This window comes from Eleginops maclovinus, chromosome 22 (genome assembly GCF_036324505.1).
Source record: "Eleginops maclovinus isolate JMC-PN-2008 ecotype Puerto Natales chromosome 22, JC_Emac_rtc_rv5, whole genome shotgun sequence".
Taxonomy (NCBI): Eukaryota; Metazoa; Chordata; class Actinopteri; order Perciformes; family Eleginopidae; genus Eleginops; species Eleginops maclovinus.
Window position 1 is genome coordinate 17472787 of NC_086370.1, and position 23455 is coordinate 17496241.

Below are 23455 nucleotides of genomic sequence, written 5' to 3' on the forward strand. Positions count from 1 at the left end.
ACATCGAGAATTTGGCGGGAATGATTTCACCGACGCACACTAAATGAACTTTCACCCCACATTATTGTTTTGATTAACAGGTTGTCTTTTCGTGTGAACGGAAGCAAGCGCCTCGAGTGGAAAACATCGTAAAATAACTGGCATTCTCTGGGATTTACTGAAACGCGTAGAGTCAATTATAATAATGACCGTGTCGACTTGATAGCGGCGTTGTTGTTGACAAAGATACGTTTCTCTCAAAGATAAGCTAACGCTAGCTGTCTGGTAGCGTACGTATCTTTGGTAACAACATGACGGTGATGGGGAGCGGTGTGTAGGAGCGACCGACCAGACATTGGATCGCCCCGATTTCCTGCTTGTCAATCACACATCTCTAGGATTATCATGTCTTTGTGTCTGGATACGGTCAACACGGCATTGTAAACCAAAAACAAACAACACTGGCTTAATTTAACCAAGTCATCTGCAGGAGGTCTTTAAAATTCAGATATTGTGATACGTTGACTTTTTCAAATAACGTCTAAGCCACATTTCTCTGACCTGATGCCAATTCACTGTGGCTCTTCAGTGATTCAAGTCGAAACCTGTTTGTAGTGTTGGACATTTACATCACTTTATTTCAATGGGCGAGGAAAAGCCGGACACGCTTGACTTTGTGAAGGATTTCCAGGAGTATCTGAGCCAGCAGACCCAGCATGTCAACATGATCTCAGGCTCTGTCAGCGGCGTCAAGGAGGCGGACGAGCTGCCACCAGGTAACCAGCTATCTGTCTATTATTGTTCCCATCTGTGGAAGATTCTGCAGTTTTAGGCGTCTGGATTTGTTGGGATTGTATACCGTTTCACTTAGACCAACAGCTGACAGATACACCAATAGGTATTATGGGATTTCTGACTTCAAGTATTTAGCTGTTAGACTTGATCTTCTACATCCACATATTCCTTCGATAAATCTGTGAAAAATCGGGGTTTCAATTCATTAACGCAGCTCAACAACAATGTAACTAAGGTGGAATACTATATGTTATTTTACAACCAACAGGAGGGACAGCTGTATGACTGAGTCTAAAGCAGTTATAGAGGTCATCAAAATAATAATAATATTCTTTTCAATAGAGAGTTTAATATTATCAGATGTTGCATGGGGTGACATTTCATCTTTATAAAACATCCTGCTAATGTTCCTGTCTGCAGACTGTGGTCAGAATGGACTGGATCACCCCTCAGTGGACATGTCTCTGGAAGACAGCTCAGGGATCCTAGTGGATGGTTTTGAGAGGACTTATGATGGCAAGCTCAAGTGCCGCTATTGCAACTATGCTACTAGAGGTACAGCAAGACTCATTGAGCACATCCGAATTCACACAGGTAAGTGTTAATAGCTTCTTTTTCAGGGAATGTCATTGACATTGTTTTGTTATTAAGCCTGTGTTCTTCTTTCAAACAGGAGAAAAACCCCATCGCTGCCATCTCTGCCCATTTGCTTCGGCTTATGAGCGCCACCTGGAGGCCCACATGCGATCACACACGGGAGAGAAGCCTTACAAGTGTGAGCTGTGCTCTTTCCGCTGCAGTGACCGTAGCAACCTGTCGCACCATCGCCGTCGACGCCACAAACTGCTGCCAATGAAAGGTGCTCGCTCACTCTCCCACAAGAAGATGCTGAGTGTTTTACAGAAGAAAGCCAGCTCACTGGGCTATGGCCGCCGGCTGCTCATCAACTTCAGCCCCCCTTCCATGGTGGTGCACAAGGCTGACAATGTGAACGATTTCTCCCATGAGCTGCCCCACTTACGTCAAGAGTCATATGATAATCAGGGTCGCACAGTGGAGGACGGTCACACCACAAATCACCAAGACATGGTTATGGATAACCCTCTGAATCAGCTGTCCACCCTGGCAGGCCAGCTGGCCAGTCTCCCTTCTGAGTCCCAGAATCAACCTCCCATGTCTCCAGGAGCAGAGTCTATCGTTGATGAGAAGCCTTTCCTCATCCAGCAGCCTCACCCTGCCACAACTCCTGTGGCTGTCTCAGCCAGCATGACCCATGCCTCTTCCTCGTCCCCAATCACCCCAGAGCCCAGGGCTCCTCCCCACAGCAACTGCAGCCCTGGAGGGGGACCCTGCAGCGAGCACAGTGGGCGCACCAGTACCCCCAGTGTCTCCAACAGCCAACCCAGTACGCCGGTCCCAGGTCTTTCTGTTCCACTTCAGGACCACCACATGCTGCATCACTGCCAGCACTGTGACATCTACTTTCCCGACAACATCCTCTACACTATCCATATGGGCTGCCACGGCTACGAGAACCCATTCCAGTGCAACATCTGCGGCCACAAGTGCAAGAGCAAGTACGACTTCGCCTGCCACTTTGCCCGCGGGCAGCACAAGTGATGGGAAATAACTTTTATTGGACAGCCTTGTTTTATTATTTCCATAGTTATATTATTTATTGGTCTTTGACTTGACCTTGATGTAGCCTAGCCTTTGAAAGTTGTACTTATAAAATGTCAACATTCAAATGTTTTCATTTTGTATACCTGTAGGTGCCCATTCAAGTGTATTATGAAGGGATGATCAGTGTTTTCCACTGGTTGAGAATTTATTTGTGGTAAAGGAGGGATTTACATGCTGTTGTAAATCAGAAAAAAAATAGCCAAACGAATTCACATTATGTTATGTAATTGATGACCAAATTCCTAATATTTGTAAAGATGTTTTTAAAATGCATAACTCTTGTGACCTTAACCTTTCACATATGTCATTCCAATGCAATACCATGCAACACTATGGTAGCTGATGAAAAAAGACTTATGATGGGGGGGGGGAAAAGAAATATATATGGGATTTAGAGTAAAATGGCTAAAACACAGACAGAATACAGGTGTAAACCTTTTTGGTATAGGAAGTCATTTCAAACAGGATTCCACTTTTAACAGCATGTCCCTTCTAGAGAAATACAAAATTAAAATAAATTATCAACCCTCCTGGATCTATTTCTAAAGGTAGCTCTGTTGTTACTGACACAGAAGTGAACCTGTTGGCCTTGAGTGATGTTACTAAAGCCTTGTTGAAATTATTTAGTGCATTATTACTATTTCTTTGCAGTGCCTGACATAGTCACCTTAATGTGTCCAAGATATAGAGGACTGTTACTTTAAATATTAATAGATATTATTACAATATCGTCTTTCTACTGTAACGTAAAGGGCCTGGAACTTTAAAAAAAGTTTGGGCCATTGTAGTTATTTTTTGGTAGCCATGATCTTTTTTGCCAAGATTCTGCTCCAAGATTGCTGCTAAGAAACTTTGGATTATATTTATGGCATTCACAGTAAATTATGGCCAAACTTTGTACCTGTGGTTCTTGATCTAAGTTGTCAAACAACATTTTGTAGACGTCAGGAGTTCCTTCACACAGTGCCCTTCCTTGACCAGCATCACGGTAACATCACTTGTTTTTGTTCAAATGTTTTTGTATATCTTTTGAATTACATCCTGTCACAATCTGATGTTTTGATATTGTATGAAGTCACTTTAATATCTAGTATCTCCGTGTTTAGGACAGAATCACCAAGTCTTGTGTCTCATGTGAACACGTTTTCAGAATTGCCACGTAGCACAGGGAATGCCAAGTTTTAGCCTTTGTGATAAGACAAAGAGATTTCCCATTTATCATACGGTTCCTTTAAAGTGCTTTTCTGAATATTTACTGAGTATTGTATTCTGAGTCGTTGGGTAGTTGTTCAGTGTCCAAAAAAGCAAATGTTGCAGTGAGACTGCTACTTCAGCAAGATTGTTCTTTGTCTTGAGTACTGTTGTTTGTTGCTTAGCAACATGCGTGAAGAACATAGTTACTGTTTCTAGGACCACCTCCATGTTGCCATGCTCACCACTACTGGGAGCATCCAGTAATAATGCCTTATGTTCTCTGTGTCGTAGGTTCATAGGTAACAGTGAATGTTGAGCCTGTTGGCGATCACTCTCTCCCTCCGGGATGGCAAATCATTTAATTGTGAGATGGATTAATCTTACTAATTTATAAGTAAAGTGTTTTCTAACTTACTGCACTGTGGCTGTTGTCGTCCTTTTTCGTCATCTTATTTTTGTTCAAGAACGGAAATCAATAACTGATACTTTTATCATCAATTCACTTAAGAGTATGACATAATGAAATACACAAAAACAGATTGTCTTTTGATGATGCTTTTAATAAGTTGTGATGAAAGGAAAGAAATAGTGAGTATAATTCATTGTCGCAATGAAGAGAATGGGCTATAATGATCAGTAAAGATGATTGAAGCCGCTAGAATCAAGTTAAGCCTTCTCCTGCTTAGGAGTGTCTTCTTCCTTTTTCTCAGGTTCTGTCAAAAAGAAAGGGACTTTTGTTGTATTGCATAGTTTTCTTAAGATTATGATCAGAACCAAACCCAAGTACAGATGACTACAGACCTTTGAGTTGAATGGGACCCAGGACCAGAGTTTGGCTGTCATGTTTTGACCCCACGTCTCTGGCGGCACGGTTGTAGCATCCACGGCGGCAGCGGGAATTCTTGTCAGAGGCTGAACATACCAGTACCTTGCACTGGATGTACACCGACTCTGTGGCTCGCAGGAATTGGAAGGCCTTAAATGTGAAGCGGGCATAGGGATGGGTGCCAGATACGTAGGAATAGTAGGTGCTGTCCACAGTACAGCTAAAGGAAAGAAAAGACGGTGTGTCAGGATGTCAGAAGAAGCTATGTCTGGTAAGTATTTCTGTATGTTAATACTCAGTTGGTTAAAGAAAATATGTTTAAACAATTTAGAAATAATCCATTGCAAGAAAGGTAGATTCAGAATTTGATGTATGAAAATGCACTCAATCTGCTAAAAATGTACAATATTTGTCAAAAATGTATAACAAAAGTACAAAGGTAGCACAAAATGAAAATAGGCAAGTACATCAAAGAACAAAACATCACTAAATATGATTAGTACATTTCCATTAATGGCGTTAGATGTAATTCACTCATTTTTTAAATCACACAACTCTGCCTGTTCTTTTATAAAAAAAACAGGCACAAGAACAAAGGGCAGGTTTTACACAAACGTCCCTGAAACAAAGCACACTGTCATCTCACCCATTGCGAACCAGGTAGTAAGATCTGTTCTGGAAATCATTGGGTGATGGTGAAGTCACACAGGTGTCAAGATAAAGGACCAGGTTGTTGTCCCCCCTCCTCAGGTCCACTTGGACATACATGTTCTGGTTGAGTGTCACAATGTATGGATCATCCGTCACCTTAAATTTGAAAAGCAAAACGTCAGCATGGTATTTAGGTAGTAACAGAAGGATTTTCTTTTTTGTTTTCACACACCTGGTAGTAGAAATTGCTGGTTTTGTAGAACTCCATGCTGGTATTGAATCTGCCTGTCCCTGTTATGCTGCTGTTATCAATGTGACGGACAAGGTACAAGATCTGGGACACTGAGTCCGGCTCCATCCGACAGCCCACGTTCATCTTAAAGTGAGACTGGCGTGTGATGTCTCCGTAGTCAGAGGCATAGGCTCGGAGAGAGTTGGTGTACACAATTCTGTCATTCTCAAACTGGTTAACAGAAGATATTGGAGAGTAGTCTTATTATGACATTCATTTGTATCAGGGAGTTCTGTATGTTGCTAATGTTTTCCAGAAAGTGCTGAGTTGTGTACCTTTGGAATGTTGCCACAGGTGTTAATGGGGAAGCTGAAGACCACCTGGAGGCTTGAAACCTTGGGTCTGCAGTGTTGGTCATTCAGATACAAACTACGGCCATCGTAGCCAAGAGAGTTAAGGTAACTCCTCTCGATCACAATGTTCATGTTGTCTGAAGAACAGTCCACTCGACCTGACAAAGCAATCGTTTTCACAGGATATTTACATCAGTTTGAATTGCTTTAACTTTGGTTCAACTTTACACATGGTTGGTTTGTACACCACTTTGATGCAGACTGAAATATATATAATACAACTAACAAGATTAAAATGAACTTTTGTGCAGATGTTCATGATCCCCAGAGGTTGAACCTTCTGACCGTGGGGATCCCCTTGTTCTTCCTGGTGTGCCACCAGGAGGTTAACATTTGTGGTTTCAAATAAAATACATTAACATCTACTGTACGGATTACAATGACATGTCGTGCTTGTATACATGTTCCCGTCAGGATATATTATTTAATAACGTTGGTCCTTTACTTTCCATAAAGCGCCAGCATCAGGTCCTGATTTTTTTTTTCCCCATTCTTTTTTATTTGATCAAATACTGGTAATTACCTTAACATCAGATTCACTTGTATGTTGTGTCACCTTGTGTTGTTCTAAATGAAGGTGGTAAACCTGGCATATACAGTATCATGCCAAAACCTTGTCATCTTTGTCAATCCACAGGAAACAGTTAACCCAAATTTAATATCATAATAACAAAACTACCATAACAGTACCTGCGCTTGGTGGCAGAGAGCTCATGAAGTCAGCATTGAACCCTCGGCCAACCACAGAACTATCCGTCCTGAAGAGCACCGTCATGTAATTGGAGGTGGAATAGAAAGTACTCAGACTTCCGTTGCACACTTTCCCCAAAAATCTTGAGTTAGTAGATGGCCCATCGTAGACGTTAATATAGTCACAGTTGCAGCAGTTCTCCATTCTGTTTTTAAGATGATGACAGCCATAAATTATTGACTTGCATAATGAGTTGATGATATCACATTTAGTTCCAAAAATTCCCTAGAAATTAAAATATCCCTAAGACGTAAAAGCTGCTAATATATACGAATGTTCTCCAATAGGGAGTGTATTCTTCACTCACTGCAGGTAGGCGAAAGACAGGAAGATTCTTTGGTCATTTGCAGCCCTGAGCTGCCACACACAGTAGGCATTATTGTGGTATTCGTAGGGATGGTTCGGGCTGGAGAAGGAACCAGAGCCATACAGAGAGCCTCCACAGGGCGATGCTGACCGTGAAAAACATAAGTGTCATTGGAGTAAACTATACAGTCCAAAAGGCTCATATTGCACACTAAGGGCCATACCTGTAGCTGGCATGTCAGTTGTGATTTGGCAGTAGGCTGTTGACAAAAACAACATTTTCAGTTTCATTTTTTGTGTGGAAACTGTGTGCTAATTTTGGGGGACATGATACTTACAATAGTAGTCATTACAACAGTTTCCATTCCATTCACAAGAGCTTGAGCAGGAGCAGCTTCCCATGTGACTGCCACAGTTGTAAAGACATGAGGGCTGAGCTTAGAGACAGAGGGTAATAAAACATATCAGTAATCTTTCCTGCTAGAAGAATAAATGATGGGCTTAGTTATTCCCATAAACTGTATAGGTTGTTGAGAATTATTCATACCTGTGACGGGTGTGGAAGTTGCGTAACAGTATGCTACATGACAAAGAGGAAAATAAAATCATTACAATCTTTGATACACCTGTAGATATATTTTGTTAGTGGAGATTATGGTCAGGTTCCTGTGTCGTCAGGCTGAAAGAGGACATGTTTCCTGCTCCTAAAATCCTTGGCACCAACAACAAAAAAATGTTGTTTTGAGTTTTTAGGGAACTGTTTTAGTCAGGGCTAAATTGGCAGAGAGGTAAATGTGCAAGTGTACTCAATCAGATGTGCTTGTCTGATGGTTGAAACTACAGCATTTAAATTGTTTTTATAGTTCTTTCAAATCAAATCATTCCGTTTTTCCTTGAATAATTCCTGTTTTCGTACGAGTACAGAAAGATCTCCAAGTATGTCATACCCCTTTATGGATTTCTTAGTTGAGGAACAATATTACAGCAGTGCATTTCAGTGTGATACAAGATGCTTTTCTGTAGAATTTGTAGATTCTACTATACAGCAGCTTCTCTGCTGAGCTTTGTGGGACATGATACTTACAGTAGTAGTCATAACAACAGTTTCCTCTCCATTCACAAGAGTTTGAGCAGGAGCAGCTTCCCATGTGCCAGCCACAGTGGTTAACACATGAGGGCTGATCTTAGAGAAACAGGAGAGTAATAAAACATATCAGTTATCTCTCCTGTCAGAAGAATACATGATTCCCATACAGGTTGTTCAGAAATGGCCATACCTGTGGTGGGTGCAGCAGTTGAATCACAGTATGCTACAAAGAGAGGAAAATAAAACCATTAACATCTTTTAAACCTTATAATACACCTGTCTTTTATTCTGCAAGTGTGAACATAAAATATGTTGTTATCCAGTCAGCCGGGAGAAGTTTTAAGTAAACCAGTAATGAGGAAATTGCAAAAGTCTATTCTACTAAAAATGATTCTGTAGGTTATTTTTCAACATCTGACTTTGACAGATAGATCTTGGTTAAGATATATTTTGTAAGTGGAGATTGTGGTCAGGTTTCTGTGTGGACAGTCCTAAAAGAAACATGCCCCCGAGACCCCAAGTTGTTTTAATCACGGCTATTTTCACAGAGAGGTAATGGTGCAAGTATACTCAATCAGAAAGGCGAGCTGTAGAAACCACACAGTTTAAATAGTTCTTTTTAGTTCTTTCACATCAATTTATAGAGTTCTTCTCTTCTTTAAATATTCCTGTTTGCTAAGAGTACAGCACGATCTCCCAGTGTTTCCTGTATGTCTGTGACTTGTAACTGTTTGGTGCTAGATCCTTTTTTGACGGTATTCAGTTCTTGAATGGCTCTCAGGTAAACACTTTTGAGTCTGTTTGTACGAGACTTGATATACCTGTAGGATCTACCAGTGGGCAGAAGAGCTGGACATCAAATCTCGAATAAACAGACTAAAAACAGCAAAACAAAAACATTGTAGCTATTCCACCATGTCTGTTTTAGAATTGAACAGAACTCCCTCAGTGAAAGAGGGATGCAGAACCTGTTAATGCTCCGATTTGTGAGACTTAGCACTTACAGTGGTAGTCGGAGCAACAGTTGCCATAGTATTGACAAGAGCTTGTGCAGGAGCAGATTCCCATGTGCTGGTTGCAGTTGTTATAACAAGAGGGCTGAGCTGTAGGAGACACAGGGTGACGTTAACATTACAGAATATACAGTGTTTATATAGGAAATGTTACATATAAAGTTCCTGAAGGTAAATGGGTAAAAATAAGTAAAGAGGCATCGGTAGCTCAGTCTGTATGTTCCAGAGTTAGGTCTGGGAGCTGGAAAGAATAACTTTTTGTATAAAAGTCAAAGTTTTCTTTCTTCGTAGCTCGAAGAGTTGTACATACTTGTCATGTACGGATCCTCGGTAGTGTAGCTTGGGCAGTAATCTAGATGACACAGAGAGTAACAAACTGTAATCTTCGTCTTACTGCATAGTTCGTTAAAATACACCAGTGCTGTAAGAAGTAGTCAGATATTGTAACAAACTAAAGCAGAAATACTACAGTGAATAAAAAGTCCTGCATACAAAATCTTATTTAAGTAAAAGTACAAAATCAAAAAATCCTTAAAGTACCGAAAGTAAAAGTACTTACTGTGTGTAAAGTCCCATTTTAGAATCATATATATACATTACTGGATTATTTCATTGATGCATTAAGCTGTTAAAGGTGAAGTTACTTTCAGTGTTACTGCTGCTGGATATATGAACCAATAATTAGATATTTTATGTATTAGTTTATTTACAGTTTGTTTTAGCTAATAATTTGAATCTGTCAAGTAACTCATTTTGTCATATAAATGTGGTGGAGTAAAAAGTATAATATTAGCTCCCAAATTGTAGTGAAGTAGAGGCATAAAGCAGCATAAAATAAGTTACTCAAGTGAAGTAAAAGTGCCCCAAAATCGTACTCAAGTCAATACTTGAGTAAATGTACTTTACACTTCTGGAATACACCTATAGGTCTAAAACAAAAGGGTAAATGTGTTATTCTCGGCTGCATTTCGATGGGTTTTGACCGAGTGATTTCTCCTTTGGTTTGACGTGGCACTTACAGTTGTAGTCATGGCAACAGTTGCCATAGTATTGACAAGAGTCTCTGCAGGAACAGCTTCCATGGTCCCAGCCACAGTTGAAACGACACGAGTACCACTCTATGGGTGACAAAATGTACTTTATAGATAAGAAAACTTGACATTGTTTTTAATAAAACGTTACCTGAGTGAAATGAACAATACCTGTTCGTGCTAGTGGTTCTGCTGTAGAAGAGCAGTAGTCTGTCAAACAGAGAAAGTAGATCGGTTGGTGTATCAGAATCAGATTCAGCTTTATTGGCCAATGTGTGTACAAGGGATTTGTCTTGTTGCTATCAATGTGCAAACAAATAAATGCAGGTCCTTGTTTTGCAGGTAAAACAAAGACAACAAATATAAATAAGGTAATCAGAAAAAAAATCACAAATGAAACATTTTGTAAACAGTAGGTCAATGGTACGATGATGCAGAGTTAACACTTACACAAACCGTATAAATGTATGAACCTTAATCCCTATTTTGTTGTTTACTCTTATTAAATATAACAAAGATCCTTTAATGATTCACCCCAGTGATAGGCTTACCTTTATAGTCTGGACAGCAGTTCCCATCGTTTCCACAGCTTGAAGAGCAAGAGCAGTTTCCAACATGGTTGCCACAACTGTTTCTGCAGGAATCTGCGGAAAACCCAGAACCATGAGCTGACATTATGCTGCTTATTTTGGTGGTAACCTTTTTACCTGTTTTACATTATTGATTTACATTTTTTACCTGGAGAACCTTTTGCAAGATTCCTTTCCTCACTTTTTTGGAGCTGATCAGCACCTGATGAATTAAGAGAAAAACACACACAAAATCATATACACCAAAAACCCCAAATCCAAAACCAGAGACAAAAGCTACAAAAAGAAATGGTGGACCGTACCTTGCACTCCAAGTGAGGCAATCACGCTGCAAAGAACCAAAAGAGTCCACATGGCGAATTCCTTTACCTGCCAACCTGCTTCACATTCTGAACACTGCAGCTTATATAGCCAGACACTCTTATGTAGCACCCATAAAGTGTCTAACAACACCAATAGTGATGCTGATTGATTACTCATTTATCATTATGCATGAGAAAGACAGCACATGGATAACTATCGTAAAGTGTACATAAAGATTGTTCACGTCGGGTTTCAGGATGTGTTTAAGGATGTTTGCAGCAATACTGTTCGACTTCACAAGGGCTTTTGGGAACGTACAGATGGGCGGATGATGAAATATCAACTATAATGAACTTATATGTGTAAGTGACATCTGAACAGTTGACTATTGTAACTACACAAATCCAGCTGCATCCGTTGCATTGGTTTTACTGTAAATAGTCTGATGTCATTTTTTCTTTGGAAAAACGATAGTGAAATACTGATGATGTTTCATGAATATTACAGAAACTTATACACGTAACAAAATCAATTTATCTTTATTTGCATATGTTTTCTGGCAAACAATTGAAGCAGAACGTTATCAGCAGTAAAACACCTGCCAAACCAAAGTATTTTCCCTCAACCTTAGCTTTATTCATAGTAAATGTCAATTAATTAGCAAATGTTAGCATGCTGACTTGCTAAAACAAGATGGTGAACAAAGTGAAAAGACCTTTTATTTGCTGAAAGTCCACATTTTAAAATCATGTTGCATTTGTTGGCAAAAATATTGCAGTATTAATAGTTTATTAATTGGATTGTATATAAATCTTATCTAAAATACAAATAAAAAAATAAAAATCTAATTTATATATATTTATATTTGTGGTTGTAAATATAAATTATTATTAATGACTTCTGAAAATGTACTGCCATCCCATACTCTGCTGTCATGTATGATTACCAATGTTATTCTTCAAGTATATTATCCCAGAAAAATGTGATCATTTTCAAATGTTTTTAACGTATTTATTTTGTAAATTGGGAACATTGGAAACAATATGTTTTTCAATATACCTATACAGTTAATAGCTGTATACGCAAAGACACACTGTGTATGAATACAGTAATTGTGTTACATACTGATTGAAAAGAGGACAGAAGAAGCATGAATGTTGCTTTTCAGTTGGACATTGACACCAGAAAGTTGAGTAACTTTGGATACCAATCTGTCAAATTGTCAGCTTGATTAATTTGTGCTTTATAGACTTAACTTCCCCTTATAAATAATCATTTACAATGTTTAAAGAGGATAAAACAGGGATGTAAAACACTTAACGTAACCAGTGTTTCTCTTTCTGGTGAGAAGAAACAGTGAACTCTGTCCTGTTGAATCAGGTGTGTGTGAAGGGTTTTCCTTATTTGAGTCACGGATGTGGCCTTTTAATATTGAACTTTAGCTAATTATTAGCTAATATATTCAAAAATCAGCTTGATAACATGTTTATCAGCCTATAAAGAACATCTGAGAGGTGCTTTCACTTTTCCAATAACTATAACTAGCTTATTATCTTTCTAACTTACAGCAGCTTCACACCATAAAGTGAGGATAAGAGACACAGTACTGTTTTATTTGTACATTTGCATCAAATTTAGTTTAGTTTTTTAGCTTATGGTTTTGCAACAGTCCCCACTATTAACTGTAACAAAAACTATAAATGTGGCAGCTTTAGCCAACATGGCTAATTTCCAGCTGTTGTCCCCGGCAAGATGATAATAGATACTCTAAAAGCACAATACATCGCAAGCATTAATTGAGAAGAAAGAAGGAAAGACAAGAAGATATGAGATAGGATAATAGAACAGTAAAATGCAATAAATCTCATGTGTTCTCTCAGATGCAGTTGTTTATTGATTTTTAAAAATGTGGGGTGTCTATAGAATGATTGATTATTCAGTCAGTTATTGTGGTTTGAATAACCATTTCTGTATTTGCATTAATGGCATGGAATAAATAATGCGAAAGGAGATTCATATGGATTTTTTTCTGTACTTTCTGTAACAGTATGAGTTATGGAGAGAGAATGATAACAGAATAAAAGGATTGAATGTTAAGATGTTAAGCTGTCCTCTTTTTGCTTGTACAGTATTTAAGTTGAATCAGTTTTGAGGTTTGGGGCATGTTTATTTGACCCCGACTATGACCACATTTCCCGCTACACAAAAAAGTATCCCCTCAATATGATGAAATTCCAGTGAGTCACTCTCAAATAAAAACAAGCCCTGCTGTCCCCCTGCTTCCTATTCCTCTTTAGTGGAAACTTTCGCTCTGCTTTCTTCCCCTCCATGATGAGTTTGCATAATTTTCCTAAAGTCAACATGAAGAGGGACATTGTGTGGTCTCTCTCTGTCAGACCTCTTAATCTATAGCAGTAGCAGCGCGTCAGTACAAAGCGGGGTATAAGTCATGACAGCAGAGCCCCTGACTCAATGCTGCTTTGGTTAATCAGTAACCATAGTGGGAGCAGCGAGGCTGGCCGGCTGTGTTAAAATGAGGGAGCCGAGGAGCCTGGACCTCATTCAGCATCTCACTCAGCAGCAGCAGCAGACACACACGGTAAGAGCAAGCTTTGATTTGATTTCCTTTGCCTTTTGATTGTGCAGTGAATATACAAACCCTTCAGAGATGAGGGGTAATGTTTAGTACCCTATAACTGATTGGACTAATCCATTATTTTCCACACAACTAAAATAAATATTCTAAAACGGCTTTGTCCAACTCTCTTGGAAAAAATGTTTGATTCAATTTGCGGCTTATCTTCATCAAAATAAAAAAGTGCAACTTATTTCTGTAAAGTTGCTACTTGACGGTTTTATGAGATCACAAGAACAAATGTGGTCCGACGTTCTACATTTTACAGAAAACATCAATGTTAATAAATAAGGCGTGTTTTTTTTTTACCTCTGGCATTAAGAAAGCACCGGGTAAACAGGTGTGTTGGTTGTTTATAAGAACATTTGAGTGCAATGGTAATATTGATTAGAGAGCAAGGCCATGTCCTGTGGTACATTTCCAAATAGAGGAAAATCTAGTGTTTGTTCACGTCTTCCAAGAGTCCATCAGTCCACATTTCTGCACATTTAACTCACAGGATAAAGTCCTATATTTGCACAAGAGCCTTCACCGAAGCTACTCTTCTACATTGTAGCTTACCGCATAAAAGGTTCACAATAAAGGAGCGAAAGTTGTCAGTTTTACTTACAAGGCCAGCCGTAGTATTTAAAACATTGATTAGTCTGCATTTGTGAGGCGCTCCCAAAACAAAGTAACAAAAAGAGTGTGAAATATCTCAACTAACTTGTGAGCAATGTTCTTAAAATGTACTTCATGTGTGTCAAAGTTTATTTTATAACCTGAATCCATTCATTTATTCTAGATGTGTTTTGTACCGTTATTATAATCTAAAATGGTCAGAATAATATTGCCCACCGTCTTGTGTATGGTGACAGTTTTGTTTAAATGACTAAATGTACACCGTCAGTTGGCATCCCAGATCGAAAGGCTGCTATATCAGGATTTAAAGAAAGAAAACAATATCCGAATGAGACATCCATCTTATTTTAGCCTGTGAACACATACGAATTTGCACACAGACTCACGTAGATGCGTCTTCATTATCTATGCGACCTCTCTTGCAGAGGGTAATGCCTGCTCTCATTCACTGGCCAGCAGGAGAGAGGACACACAAAGAGAAATCAATCCATCACTGACATGCCGCTCTGTGTCCAATGTTCCTGCCAGCCAATCCTGTCAGAGACGAAAAACCAGATCCAGCCAGATTTCGGACGAAAGCCAAACTAATAATGATGTAAAACTCAGTGTGCACTTAGACTCAGGAGGCAGTAGATATAATAAAGGTTATTCATTGCTAACTAAAAATATCTGTCTCCCACAGAAGAATCCAGTTAAAGGGGACTATCAACATAAGGGATAATGTGGTCGCCTCTCGTAGCCCTCCTGCTCTGCTGCTACCTCTTAGGAAGTCAAGCCAACCGTGTATACGTCCACCCCTTCAATCTCTTTGCTTCTGATAATGTCAGCTGCGAGACCATACAGAACGAGACGTCCAAGCAACTGCAGACGCTCCCTGTGGCCCCCCTTGATATCGAAGTACTGACACCAGACAACAGGGACCAGTCGAATGTGGACGCACAGAGGCATAACATCACAGTGAGGACGGCGGTCCTGGCAAAGCTGGTGAACACTCTGGGCCTGAGGATGTACGTGGCTGTCAGCAATAAGCAGCAAGGCACCAACATTCTCTTGTCTCCGGTCAACACCTTCGGGTCCTTAGTCACCTTCTACCTGGGAGCCTCCAAGAAGACAGCGAAGCTATACCTGGTCTTTGATTTTGATTTGTTTTTGTAGAGATAGACCAAAGAGCATGCAGATCCTGTTTTAGTTTTTTTCTGATCTGTTGTACATTCACTCAGAAAAGTAAGTCTTTCTAAATTCACTCCTTTCTTTCCAGACGCTACTAAGCCTTGGCAGACAAACCGACAGGCAGGACTGTGTGTCCTTGATGGATGGACACAAGGTCCTCAAGACCATGCAGGGCATTAACTCGCTGGTGGACGATGGACCAAAAGATGAAATCACCACCCAGGTCTGGACCTTCACTCGCCAGGACGCTCAACTGTCTGAGGACTTTATTCAAGGCACACAGCAGTGCTCCGACACATCCTTCACACGCAGCGTGGACTTCTCGCAACCTCTGGAGGCCGAGAATCTGGTGAATAGCTTTGTGGAGAAGACGTCAGAAGGGAGATTGAAAGGCATCTTCAAAGATGTGAACTCCAGCAGTAATCTGCTATTTGTTTCTTCCTTCAACTTCCAAGGTATGTATCTTCAGTTCCTCTCTTCTAACCCTAACCTTAACCTGCACCACCTTGTGGTACCTGATTGTGTTCTTTGTTTGTGTCTGTTAAGGTAAATGGAGGACAGCTTTTCAGCTAAAGAAGACCGCCCCGCAAGAGTTTTATGTGGATGAAACAACCACAGTGATGGCTCCCATGATGATCCACACGGGTCAGTACCAGTACTACAATGATCAGGTAAAACTTAATTCATGAGATTCTGTTATGCTTTTTGTTAGTTCATTTGTGTGTTTGAAATATAAAACGACTTGGATGAGTATTTAACCACAATAATTGTCCTTTGATACCATGAAGGTACAGCGGTGCACAGTTGTGAAGCTGTCTCTGAGCAAGCGCTCCTACATGTTGTTGGTCCTGCCTCATGAAGGTGTTAAAATGCAGGACATTGAGTCAAAGCTGCTCACAGACGTCATGTCCGGCTGGCACGAGAGCCTCCAGGAGGGGTGAGTGTTGTGCTTTTTTTAAACGTCAAATAAAGATGTACGGATGTATTAACTCCCATCACAGCACTTCAAACTGATTGACGAGGAAATCTCAAGCACCTGTGGTGTTTTATTTTCATGATACTTTCTTTCATCAACATCATGAGACTTGCGCTTGATTATAGCATTTCAGAATGTCACTTGATTTGAATAGTTTAATTTATAATTGTATGGTGATTTTGTGGAATTACAAATTCATAATTGTGTATTAGTTAAAAATTGCAGAGTCAGAATCAGAGAAGTGGAAAAATGTCCCGAACAAAAAATAAAAGTCAAAGTCAAAACATACAGTACAGTGTATCATGAAATATACAAAATATTACAGCAGATAAATAAAAGAAAGGTTAAAATAATACATTAAATGTATTCCTTAAAGTGAGGTACAAACATGTCTATCAGTTAATCAAGAGTTTTTCAATGAAGAGCAAATAAGGGTGAAGATATCAAGGGATGACAGAGTCACGTACACTCCCATTTCAGTTCAAACTTTTAAAAACGTAGTATCTCTATCCCCAGCCTGTTGGAGCTGTCCCTCCCAAAGTTCTCCTTGTCCTCTGAGAATGATCTCCGTGAATTTCTGAGCAATATGTCTCCGGAAGTCGAAGACAAGCTGTTGGGCTCCCAGGCGGAGTTCAGTGGACTCAGCAACACCCAACCCTTTACTATAGATCAGGTAAACTAAATAATCCTATCATATCATTAAAAAAGGAAACACTCACTGTGTGTGTTCGCATCATCAATGCATCTTTGTGTCCTCCAGGTGGTCAACAAGGTGCTTTTTGAGATGTCAGAGGAAGGAGCAGAACTTCAGGATAAGATCCAGGAGGCGGGCGTCCCTCTGAAACTGTCCATCAACCGGCCGTTCTTCTTCTCCGTCATAGAGGGAGACTCAAGCGCCATCCTCATGCTGGGCAAGATCACCAACCCTACTCTGTAAAATGTGATAGTACTCAAAATAATTTAGATCATAATTTTGTTTTTCGGTTGAACACATTTATATACATGAATAATGAAGCACATCCTCGCTCAGGAGGATCTATCAACATTCAACAGTGTTATTTCTCTCAACCTAGCTGATCTCTTCTGTCTCAGTATTTATGAAAAGCTGTTACTTTAACTTGTTTTCAAGCAGCCTGTTTAAAACGCTAATTTGTCTGTTTCTGTATTATAGCGGAGTTCTGTACAATAAGTAGGTACAGCAACCACAATTCTCCACGACGAATGACTAATACGTTGTATATTGTAACTAAGAGTTTATTTTTTTTTTGTTACGATTTGTGATTGCTGAAATAAAACATTTGTATCCAAATCTAGTTCTTTCTTCAAGGTGTCAAGTTTTAGTGTTTAAATTACTGTCAAATGTTATCAGCTAACTAAACTGGAACACAGGGAAATGCTGCGCAAAAGGTCATTTAACTTTCCAGTTAATGATTACGCTCCAGTGTTGTTGGCAGTGTGAACATAGGGTTGATAAGCACAATAATAAAACTACTGTTCAACAACTTATTAGCTTCTCAGATGATAAATAGTCCTGCCTCTCATATTTACTCCGATGTAGAACAAGACCCTAACCCTAACAAACAAACCATCACATATACACAAAAATGAGTGTAGACTGAGGTTATGTAAACATTAAGAGGAGTGTGTTGCCCCACATCTGTATTTTAATCAATATAGCCATTTGCAAATTAGAAAATCCGACCCACAATTTTTAAGATTCAATGTTTTAAACATAGTTGTTGTAAAAGCAATATACTTTACTTTGTAAACTTTTGTTTCTACTCATAAATATTACAAAATGATGAATAGAAACATGATTTTAAGCGTGATATAATATGGAAATAGGCATATTAAGATTATTAAATGGGGACAGGAAAGCAACTTTTGAGGCTCAGACAAACTAAAAGCAGTTTTTCAAAGCCAACTCTTTGTATTCCAGCACCAAAGTTTAACTTAGATTTCAGAAATTGTGTTTTCACCAACCTGTAGCATTTGTAAGCAGTGCTCAGGGGAAATAGTCTATGCAATTGCAATCCAGTGGCTAGCTAATGTCTTGTACATTCAAAACATACATGTTCAAAAGAGTCTCCAAAATTCATCATCTAATTTTATTCCCAAGTTAATTATATTACACAACTTTGATTTGAACAAAAACATACATATTACACACTAACAGATGCATCCTTCACCAAGTAGCAGAAATGATATTGTACTGGTCTGGGTGGATCTGAGCAGCAATCCCACTATCCAGTTCAGCTAAACTAATTGTCAATGAATAACTCCATGAAGCAGGGTGCCGATTATGAATGTTTACTCAAATTCAAAGAGTGAAACTGAAACACAAATGTAAATATATATATCAGTTACGAAACTGGATGCACTAAAAATACAAATACACAATATAACATATTGCAATAACTAAGTGCACAAAGGTTGGAGCTTTGCTGTATCACTCCACAGACAATAAACAGATAGGGAAAACATAGCTAGTGCCGTATAAAGTGGTACAAATCGACCATCCAATAACCAAAACAATGCTGTTGATGCGTAGCTAAGGACCTAACAAGCTGCAGTACTTACAAACATTGCGATTATACAGCTAGCAAGACGAGGATGGTGGAAGATATGATTTTTAGTGTTACGGTAGCTAAGTAGACATTGGAATCACTTCCTGAATAGCCACTTCCGGTTTGACCGGAAGTACTAACAAATAAATGCGACTCGATAAAATAAAAGCCACAGCTTAAAAAAGAATAGGGTCCAGAACACTCCCCCCCCTGGGGTCTCTAACGAGCCCAGATAAAACCAAAAGTACTAGTCTTGTGGAGAAAGGAGGAGGACCACTTCGGTCACGGGACGGGAGAAGACTCTCTGGGTGCCTTCCTTGACGACTCTGATGTCCACTTTCCTCACGACCCCGTCCTGGCTTGGAAGAGTCTCCATGACAATAGCCATAGGCCACTGGTTTCTCTTGGCTTGATTGTCCTTCATCAGGACGATGTCTCCTACTTGGAGGTTGGAGAGGATGGGGAGATGGATTCCGAAGAAAGGCTGGTCCGGAGAGCCATGTTGTGCTGCTTAATAAGGCCGCTGGGATAGACCTAGACCCGTGGTCAGCTGGGTTGTGGTCGGTAGGCACATGCCTCCATTGGTCTGGGGATGTGGTCTGTCGTATCCGTTGAACTCTGTTGTTCACGTAGACGAAGAACCGCCTTTCTTGATTGTGAATGTACCCAAGGACTACCTTGCTGTCTGAGTAGTATGTGATACGGTCGACCTCCAGGTCCATCTCTTCCACGATCAACTCTGCAATCTCGACTGCAAGCACTGCTGCGCACAATTCCAGTCTAGGGATAGGGAGGTCTGGTTGAGGCGCCAGCTTGGCTTTTCCAAAGACGAAACCGACCTCAGTCTGTCCCTCTTTAGTGGTGGCTCTCAGATAAGCAACTGCTGCGATGGCCGTAGTAGAGGCGTCCGCGAAGACACAAAGCTCCTTGAGGAGAGTACTAGAGGGAGAGAAAGATGTGTAGGTGCGGGGTATCTGGAGCACCTGTAGGTCTTTTAATGAGTCTCTCCACCTGGTCCACTCAGCTTCCCTGTTTCCGGGGAGGGGTGAGTCCCAGTCCTCGGCTTGCTTGGTGAGGTCTCTGAGGAGCAGCCTGCCTTGTATTGTGACAGGGGCTAAGAAGCCGAGGGGGTCATACAGGCTGTTTACCGTAGACAACACTCCTCTACGGGTGAATGGTTTGTTGTCGTCCATGGCCTGGAATGTGAAAGTGTCCGAAGCAATGTTCCAGGACACTCCGAGGCTGCGTTGTAGAGGGAGGTCATCGGTGAGGAGGTTGAGATCCTTGATATCCTTGGCACGATCTTCTGGAGGGAATGCTTCTAGCACAGCAGGTCTATTGGAGGCTATTTTATGCAGCCTGAGGTTGGACTCTGCAAGCATCATTCGAGCACGTCTGAGGACACTGATGGCCTCTGCTTCGGTAGGGAAGGACTTTAGTGCGTCGTCTACGTAGAACTCTCGTTCGATGAACCTTCTTGCGTCGCTGCCGAAGTTCTTTTCTTCTTCCTTGGCTGCTCTCCTCAGGCCGTAAATGGCGACGGCGGGGGATGGGCTGTTGCCGAAGACATGGACGCACATTCTGTAATCCACAATGTCACTGTCCGGGTCGTTGTTGTGGAACCACAGGAAGCGGAGGAAGTCCCTGTGGTCTTCACGCACTATGAAGCAGTGAAACATGTGCTGAATGTCGGCAGTGATGGCAACGGGTTCCTTCCGGAATCTCATGAGCACCCCTAAGAGGGTATTGTTGAGATCAGGGCCTGTGAGGAGTACGTCGTTGAGAGAGACTCCTTTGTAAGGTGCGCTGGAGTCAAACACCACACGGATCTGTCCTGGCTTCTTTGGGTGATATACTCCAAATGATGGGAGATACCAACACTCTTGGCCTTCCTGTAAAGGTGGAGCGATCTCTGCATGCTTGTTGGTAAGCATCTTCCCGACAAACTCTAGGTAGTGGGCTTTCATCTGTGGCTGCTTGCTTAGAGTGCGGCGGAGAGAGTTGAGACGGCTTTTGGCGTACTCCCTGTTGTTGGGCAGTCGTTTTCGTGGGGACTGGAAAGGAAGAGGTGCAACCCAACTTTTGGACTTGTCTTGTCGATACTCGTCGTCCATGATCTGCAGGAACCTCAGGTCATCCATTGAAGGAGCGCGCTTGTTGTCATTGGCTGTGTGAAGGAAGACTGACTGACCCAGGTTTTCTCCATCGAGTGTCTGTGTGCTGTCTGTGGTGTCCAACGCTGAGTAGTTGTGGGCGAACGTCTCTTTCACCTGGATTTTGCTGTTGCATCGGCTGAGGAAACTGGGCCGTCCACTTTCCAGAATGGAGGTTTTGAATGTTCCGACATGGGGCGGCTTGTGCGCTCCCCTGAGGCACACGTCGCCGACAACGACCCATCCAAGGTCCAGCTTTTGGGCGAATGGGGCGTCATGTGGACCGTTTATTTGGCTTCTTACTTTGTGTACTCTCAGAATGTCTCTACCGAGCAACAGGAGTATGTGTGCATCTGGAACCAGAGGTGGGATCTCATCTGCGATCCGTCTCAGGTGTCCGTGGTGTCGAGCAGCATTGGGGGTTGGGATCTCCGAACGGTTGTTTGGGATTTGGTTGCATTCGAGGAGTGTGGGGAGAGGGAAACTGACCTTCTCGTTGGCTGACTCCACAACATAACCACGGGCCTTTCTCCCAGCTGTCTCCTTGAGTCCTGAACATGTCCTGAGTGTGTATGGCGATGGACTACACGCCACGTTGAAGATGCTGAAGAACTCCGACGTCGCCAAGGAACGGTTGCTTTGCTCGTCCAAGATAGCGTACATCCTTCTAGACTCCTCCCTTCGTCCTTCGGGGAAGACATTGACGAGGCAGATCTTGGAACATGCCCTGAGACTCATTCCATCTCCGCATACTTCCGTGCACTTGGTGGTGACTTCCTGGTTGTCCGCTTGTTCTCCCTCCTCCCCGTTCTCTGAAGCGGGGGGAGACGACTTGGACTTCCAGGGAGCTAGTCCTGGGTGGAGTGCTGAGGTGTGGCGGTTGCTGCCGCATTCCTTGCAGTCTACCTTTGTGACGCAGTCCCTAGCTAGGTGGGCTGTGGAGGAGCAGCACTGGAAACATATGTGATTGTCTTTTAGGAACTGCTTGCGCTCTTCTAGGGTCTTCTCCCTGAAGCCTCTACATTTCCTCAGTGGGTGGGCTTTGTCATGGATGGGGCAGTGGTTCCCAGGGTCGATGTTTACAGGTTTCTCTGTGGGGGACACTTGCGTCTTGTGTACTGATATGGCTGTCTTCGTATGTCTGTCTAACCTCTCTTTCTTTTCGGTTGCTGTGCGGGAAGGTGGGAGGTTGAAGCTGGGATCTGTTTTAACTCTGGCTTCCCTGCGGATGAAGTCAGCAAACACAGTAAAGGGGGGGAAAGCCACATTGTTCTTTTCCTTGTATTTGGACCCAAATGAAGCCCATTTATCCTGGAGATTGAATGGAAGCTTGTCGACGATGGGAGCCACTCCTCTGGAGGTGTCTAGGTAAGACAGGCCAGGTAAGTAGCCGTCCATCTTCGCAGCTTCGAGTTCTAGGAGCAGATCGCCCAGGTCGCGGAGCTTGAGAGGGTCTTTGTACGTCACCTTCGGAAAGTCTTCCAGTTTATCAAACAGAGCCCTTTCAATTGCCTCTGGTGAGCCATAGTACTCTTCCAGCCTCTGCCAAGCCATCATCAATCCGACCTGGGGGTGCCTGATGTTGACTGCTTTGAGCCTTCTTGCCTGTTCTGAGGACTCCTTGCCAAGCCATTTGATGAGGAGATCAAGCTCTTCTCCTGCAGACAGGCCCAGACCTGTGGTGGCGCCGTAAAAGGTGGACTTCCATCCCCAGAAATTCTCTGGTTTGTCATCGAAATTGGTTAGCCCTGAGGTCACCAACTGGCTCCGTGCGAGATACCTGGCAAGGTCGTTGGTGATGGAGGTGTCAGGGTTGCTTTGGTTGACCGTTCTGCCCTGGTTGCCATGGCGATCGTCAAGGGGTCGCTGTCGACCTCTTCCATCCATCCCTCGATCGTTCTGCCAGAGCGCCTCTGTTTTCATAGGCAGGGGTGAGTAAAGCATGGGTGTAATAGGCTGCTTTATGTCGCTCGTAACTAGTGGTAACCCCTGATAAGATGAGGCATGTGGATTGTGTGAGTTAGACTTCAGGCTGAGTTGGTCCTGTACATAGTGTTCTGTACGCTGGAGTCGTGTCTGGGGTGAGAGAGAGTTAGAACCTCTACTGCGGTGTGACTGATGGTCTGAGTCTATCAAACCTGACTCCAGTATTTCTGCTTCTACCAGTGCAGCATCCATTTCCTTTTCTGCTTGTAGAGCCTCTAGGGTGGCGTCCAGGCGGACCTTCTCTAGTTCGAGGCGGGCCTTCTCTACTTTGAGTTCTATTTCCCTCTGAGCGTAGGCAAACTTGGAGCGTCCTGCTTCTGCCTTGGCTCGGGCTTTGATGGCGGTCTGGGTTGATGAAGAACTGCGTGATGCTTTTGAGGAACGAGACCGTATTGACTTGTGGTCCTCTTCTTGGAAACGTTCTTCAGGCACTGTGGTGTATGCATAGCCCCCTTCTGCCATGATGAGGCGAGATGTGTGTGTTCACTGAGGT

At 41.9% G+C, this 23455-nt stretch overlaps 3 protein-coding genes across 3 annotated transcripts; 2 read left to right on the forward strand and 1 right to left on the reverse strand.

Moving 5' to 3' along the window:
* Window positions 1-54: 54 nt before the first annotated feature.
* ikzf5 (IKAROS family zinc finger 5) lies at window positions 55-4066 on the forward strand. Its single transcript, XM_063875604.1, has 3 exons — window positions 55-755; window positions 1195-1368; window positions 1448-4066. Exons 1-3 carry the CDS (start codon window positions 623-625, stop codon window positions 2392-2394), a joined length of 1254 nt encoding a protein of 417 aa, XP_063731674.1. The 5' UTR covers window positions 55-622; the 3' UTR covers window positions 2395-4066.
* A 124-nt stretch (window positions 4067-4190) lies between these two features.
* LOC134858424 (CUB and zona pellucida-like domain-containing protein 1) lies at window positions 4191-10937 on the reverse strand. Its single transcript, XM_063874289.1, has 19 exons — window positions 10854-10937; window positions 10700-10753; window positions 10513-10605; window positions 10133-10171; window positions 9950-10048; window positions 9241-9282; window positions 8922-9020; window positions 8108-8140; window positions 7915-8013; window positions 7378-7410; window positions 7169-7267; window positions 7055-7090; window positions 6832-6976; window positions 6464-6669; window positions 5696-5871; window positions 5361-5591; window positions 5124-5284; window positions 4453-4697; window positions 4191-4364 (listed from the first exon to the last, which is right to left on the reverse strand). The coding sequence occupies exons 1-19, from the start codon at window positions 10903-10905 to the stop codon at window positions 4318-4320; spliced, it is 1989 nt and encodes a 662-aa protein (XP_063730359.1). The 5' UTR covers window positions 10906-10937; the 3' UTR covers window positions 4191-4317.
* A 2266-nt stretch (window positions 10938-13203) lies between these two features.
* On the forward strand, window positions 13204-17565 carry agt (angiotensinogen). The gene is made up of 7 exons (XM_063874608.1): window positions 13204-13453; window positions 14793-15238; window positions 15369-15735; window positions 15827-15951; window positions 16069-16217; window positions 16773-16929; window positions 17017-17565. Exons 2-7 carry the CDS (start codon window positions 14831-14833, stop codon window positions 17191-17193), a joined length of 1383 nt encoding a protein of 460 aa, XP_063730678.1. The 5' UTR covers window positions 13204-13453; window positions 14793-14830; the 3' UTR covers window positions 17194-17565.
* The last annotated feature ends 5890 nt before the right edge of the window (window positions 17566-23455 follow it).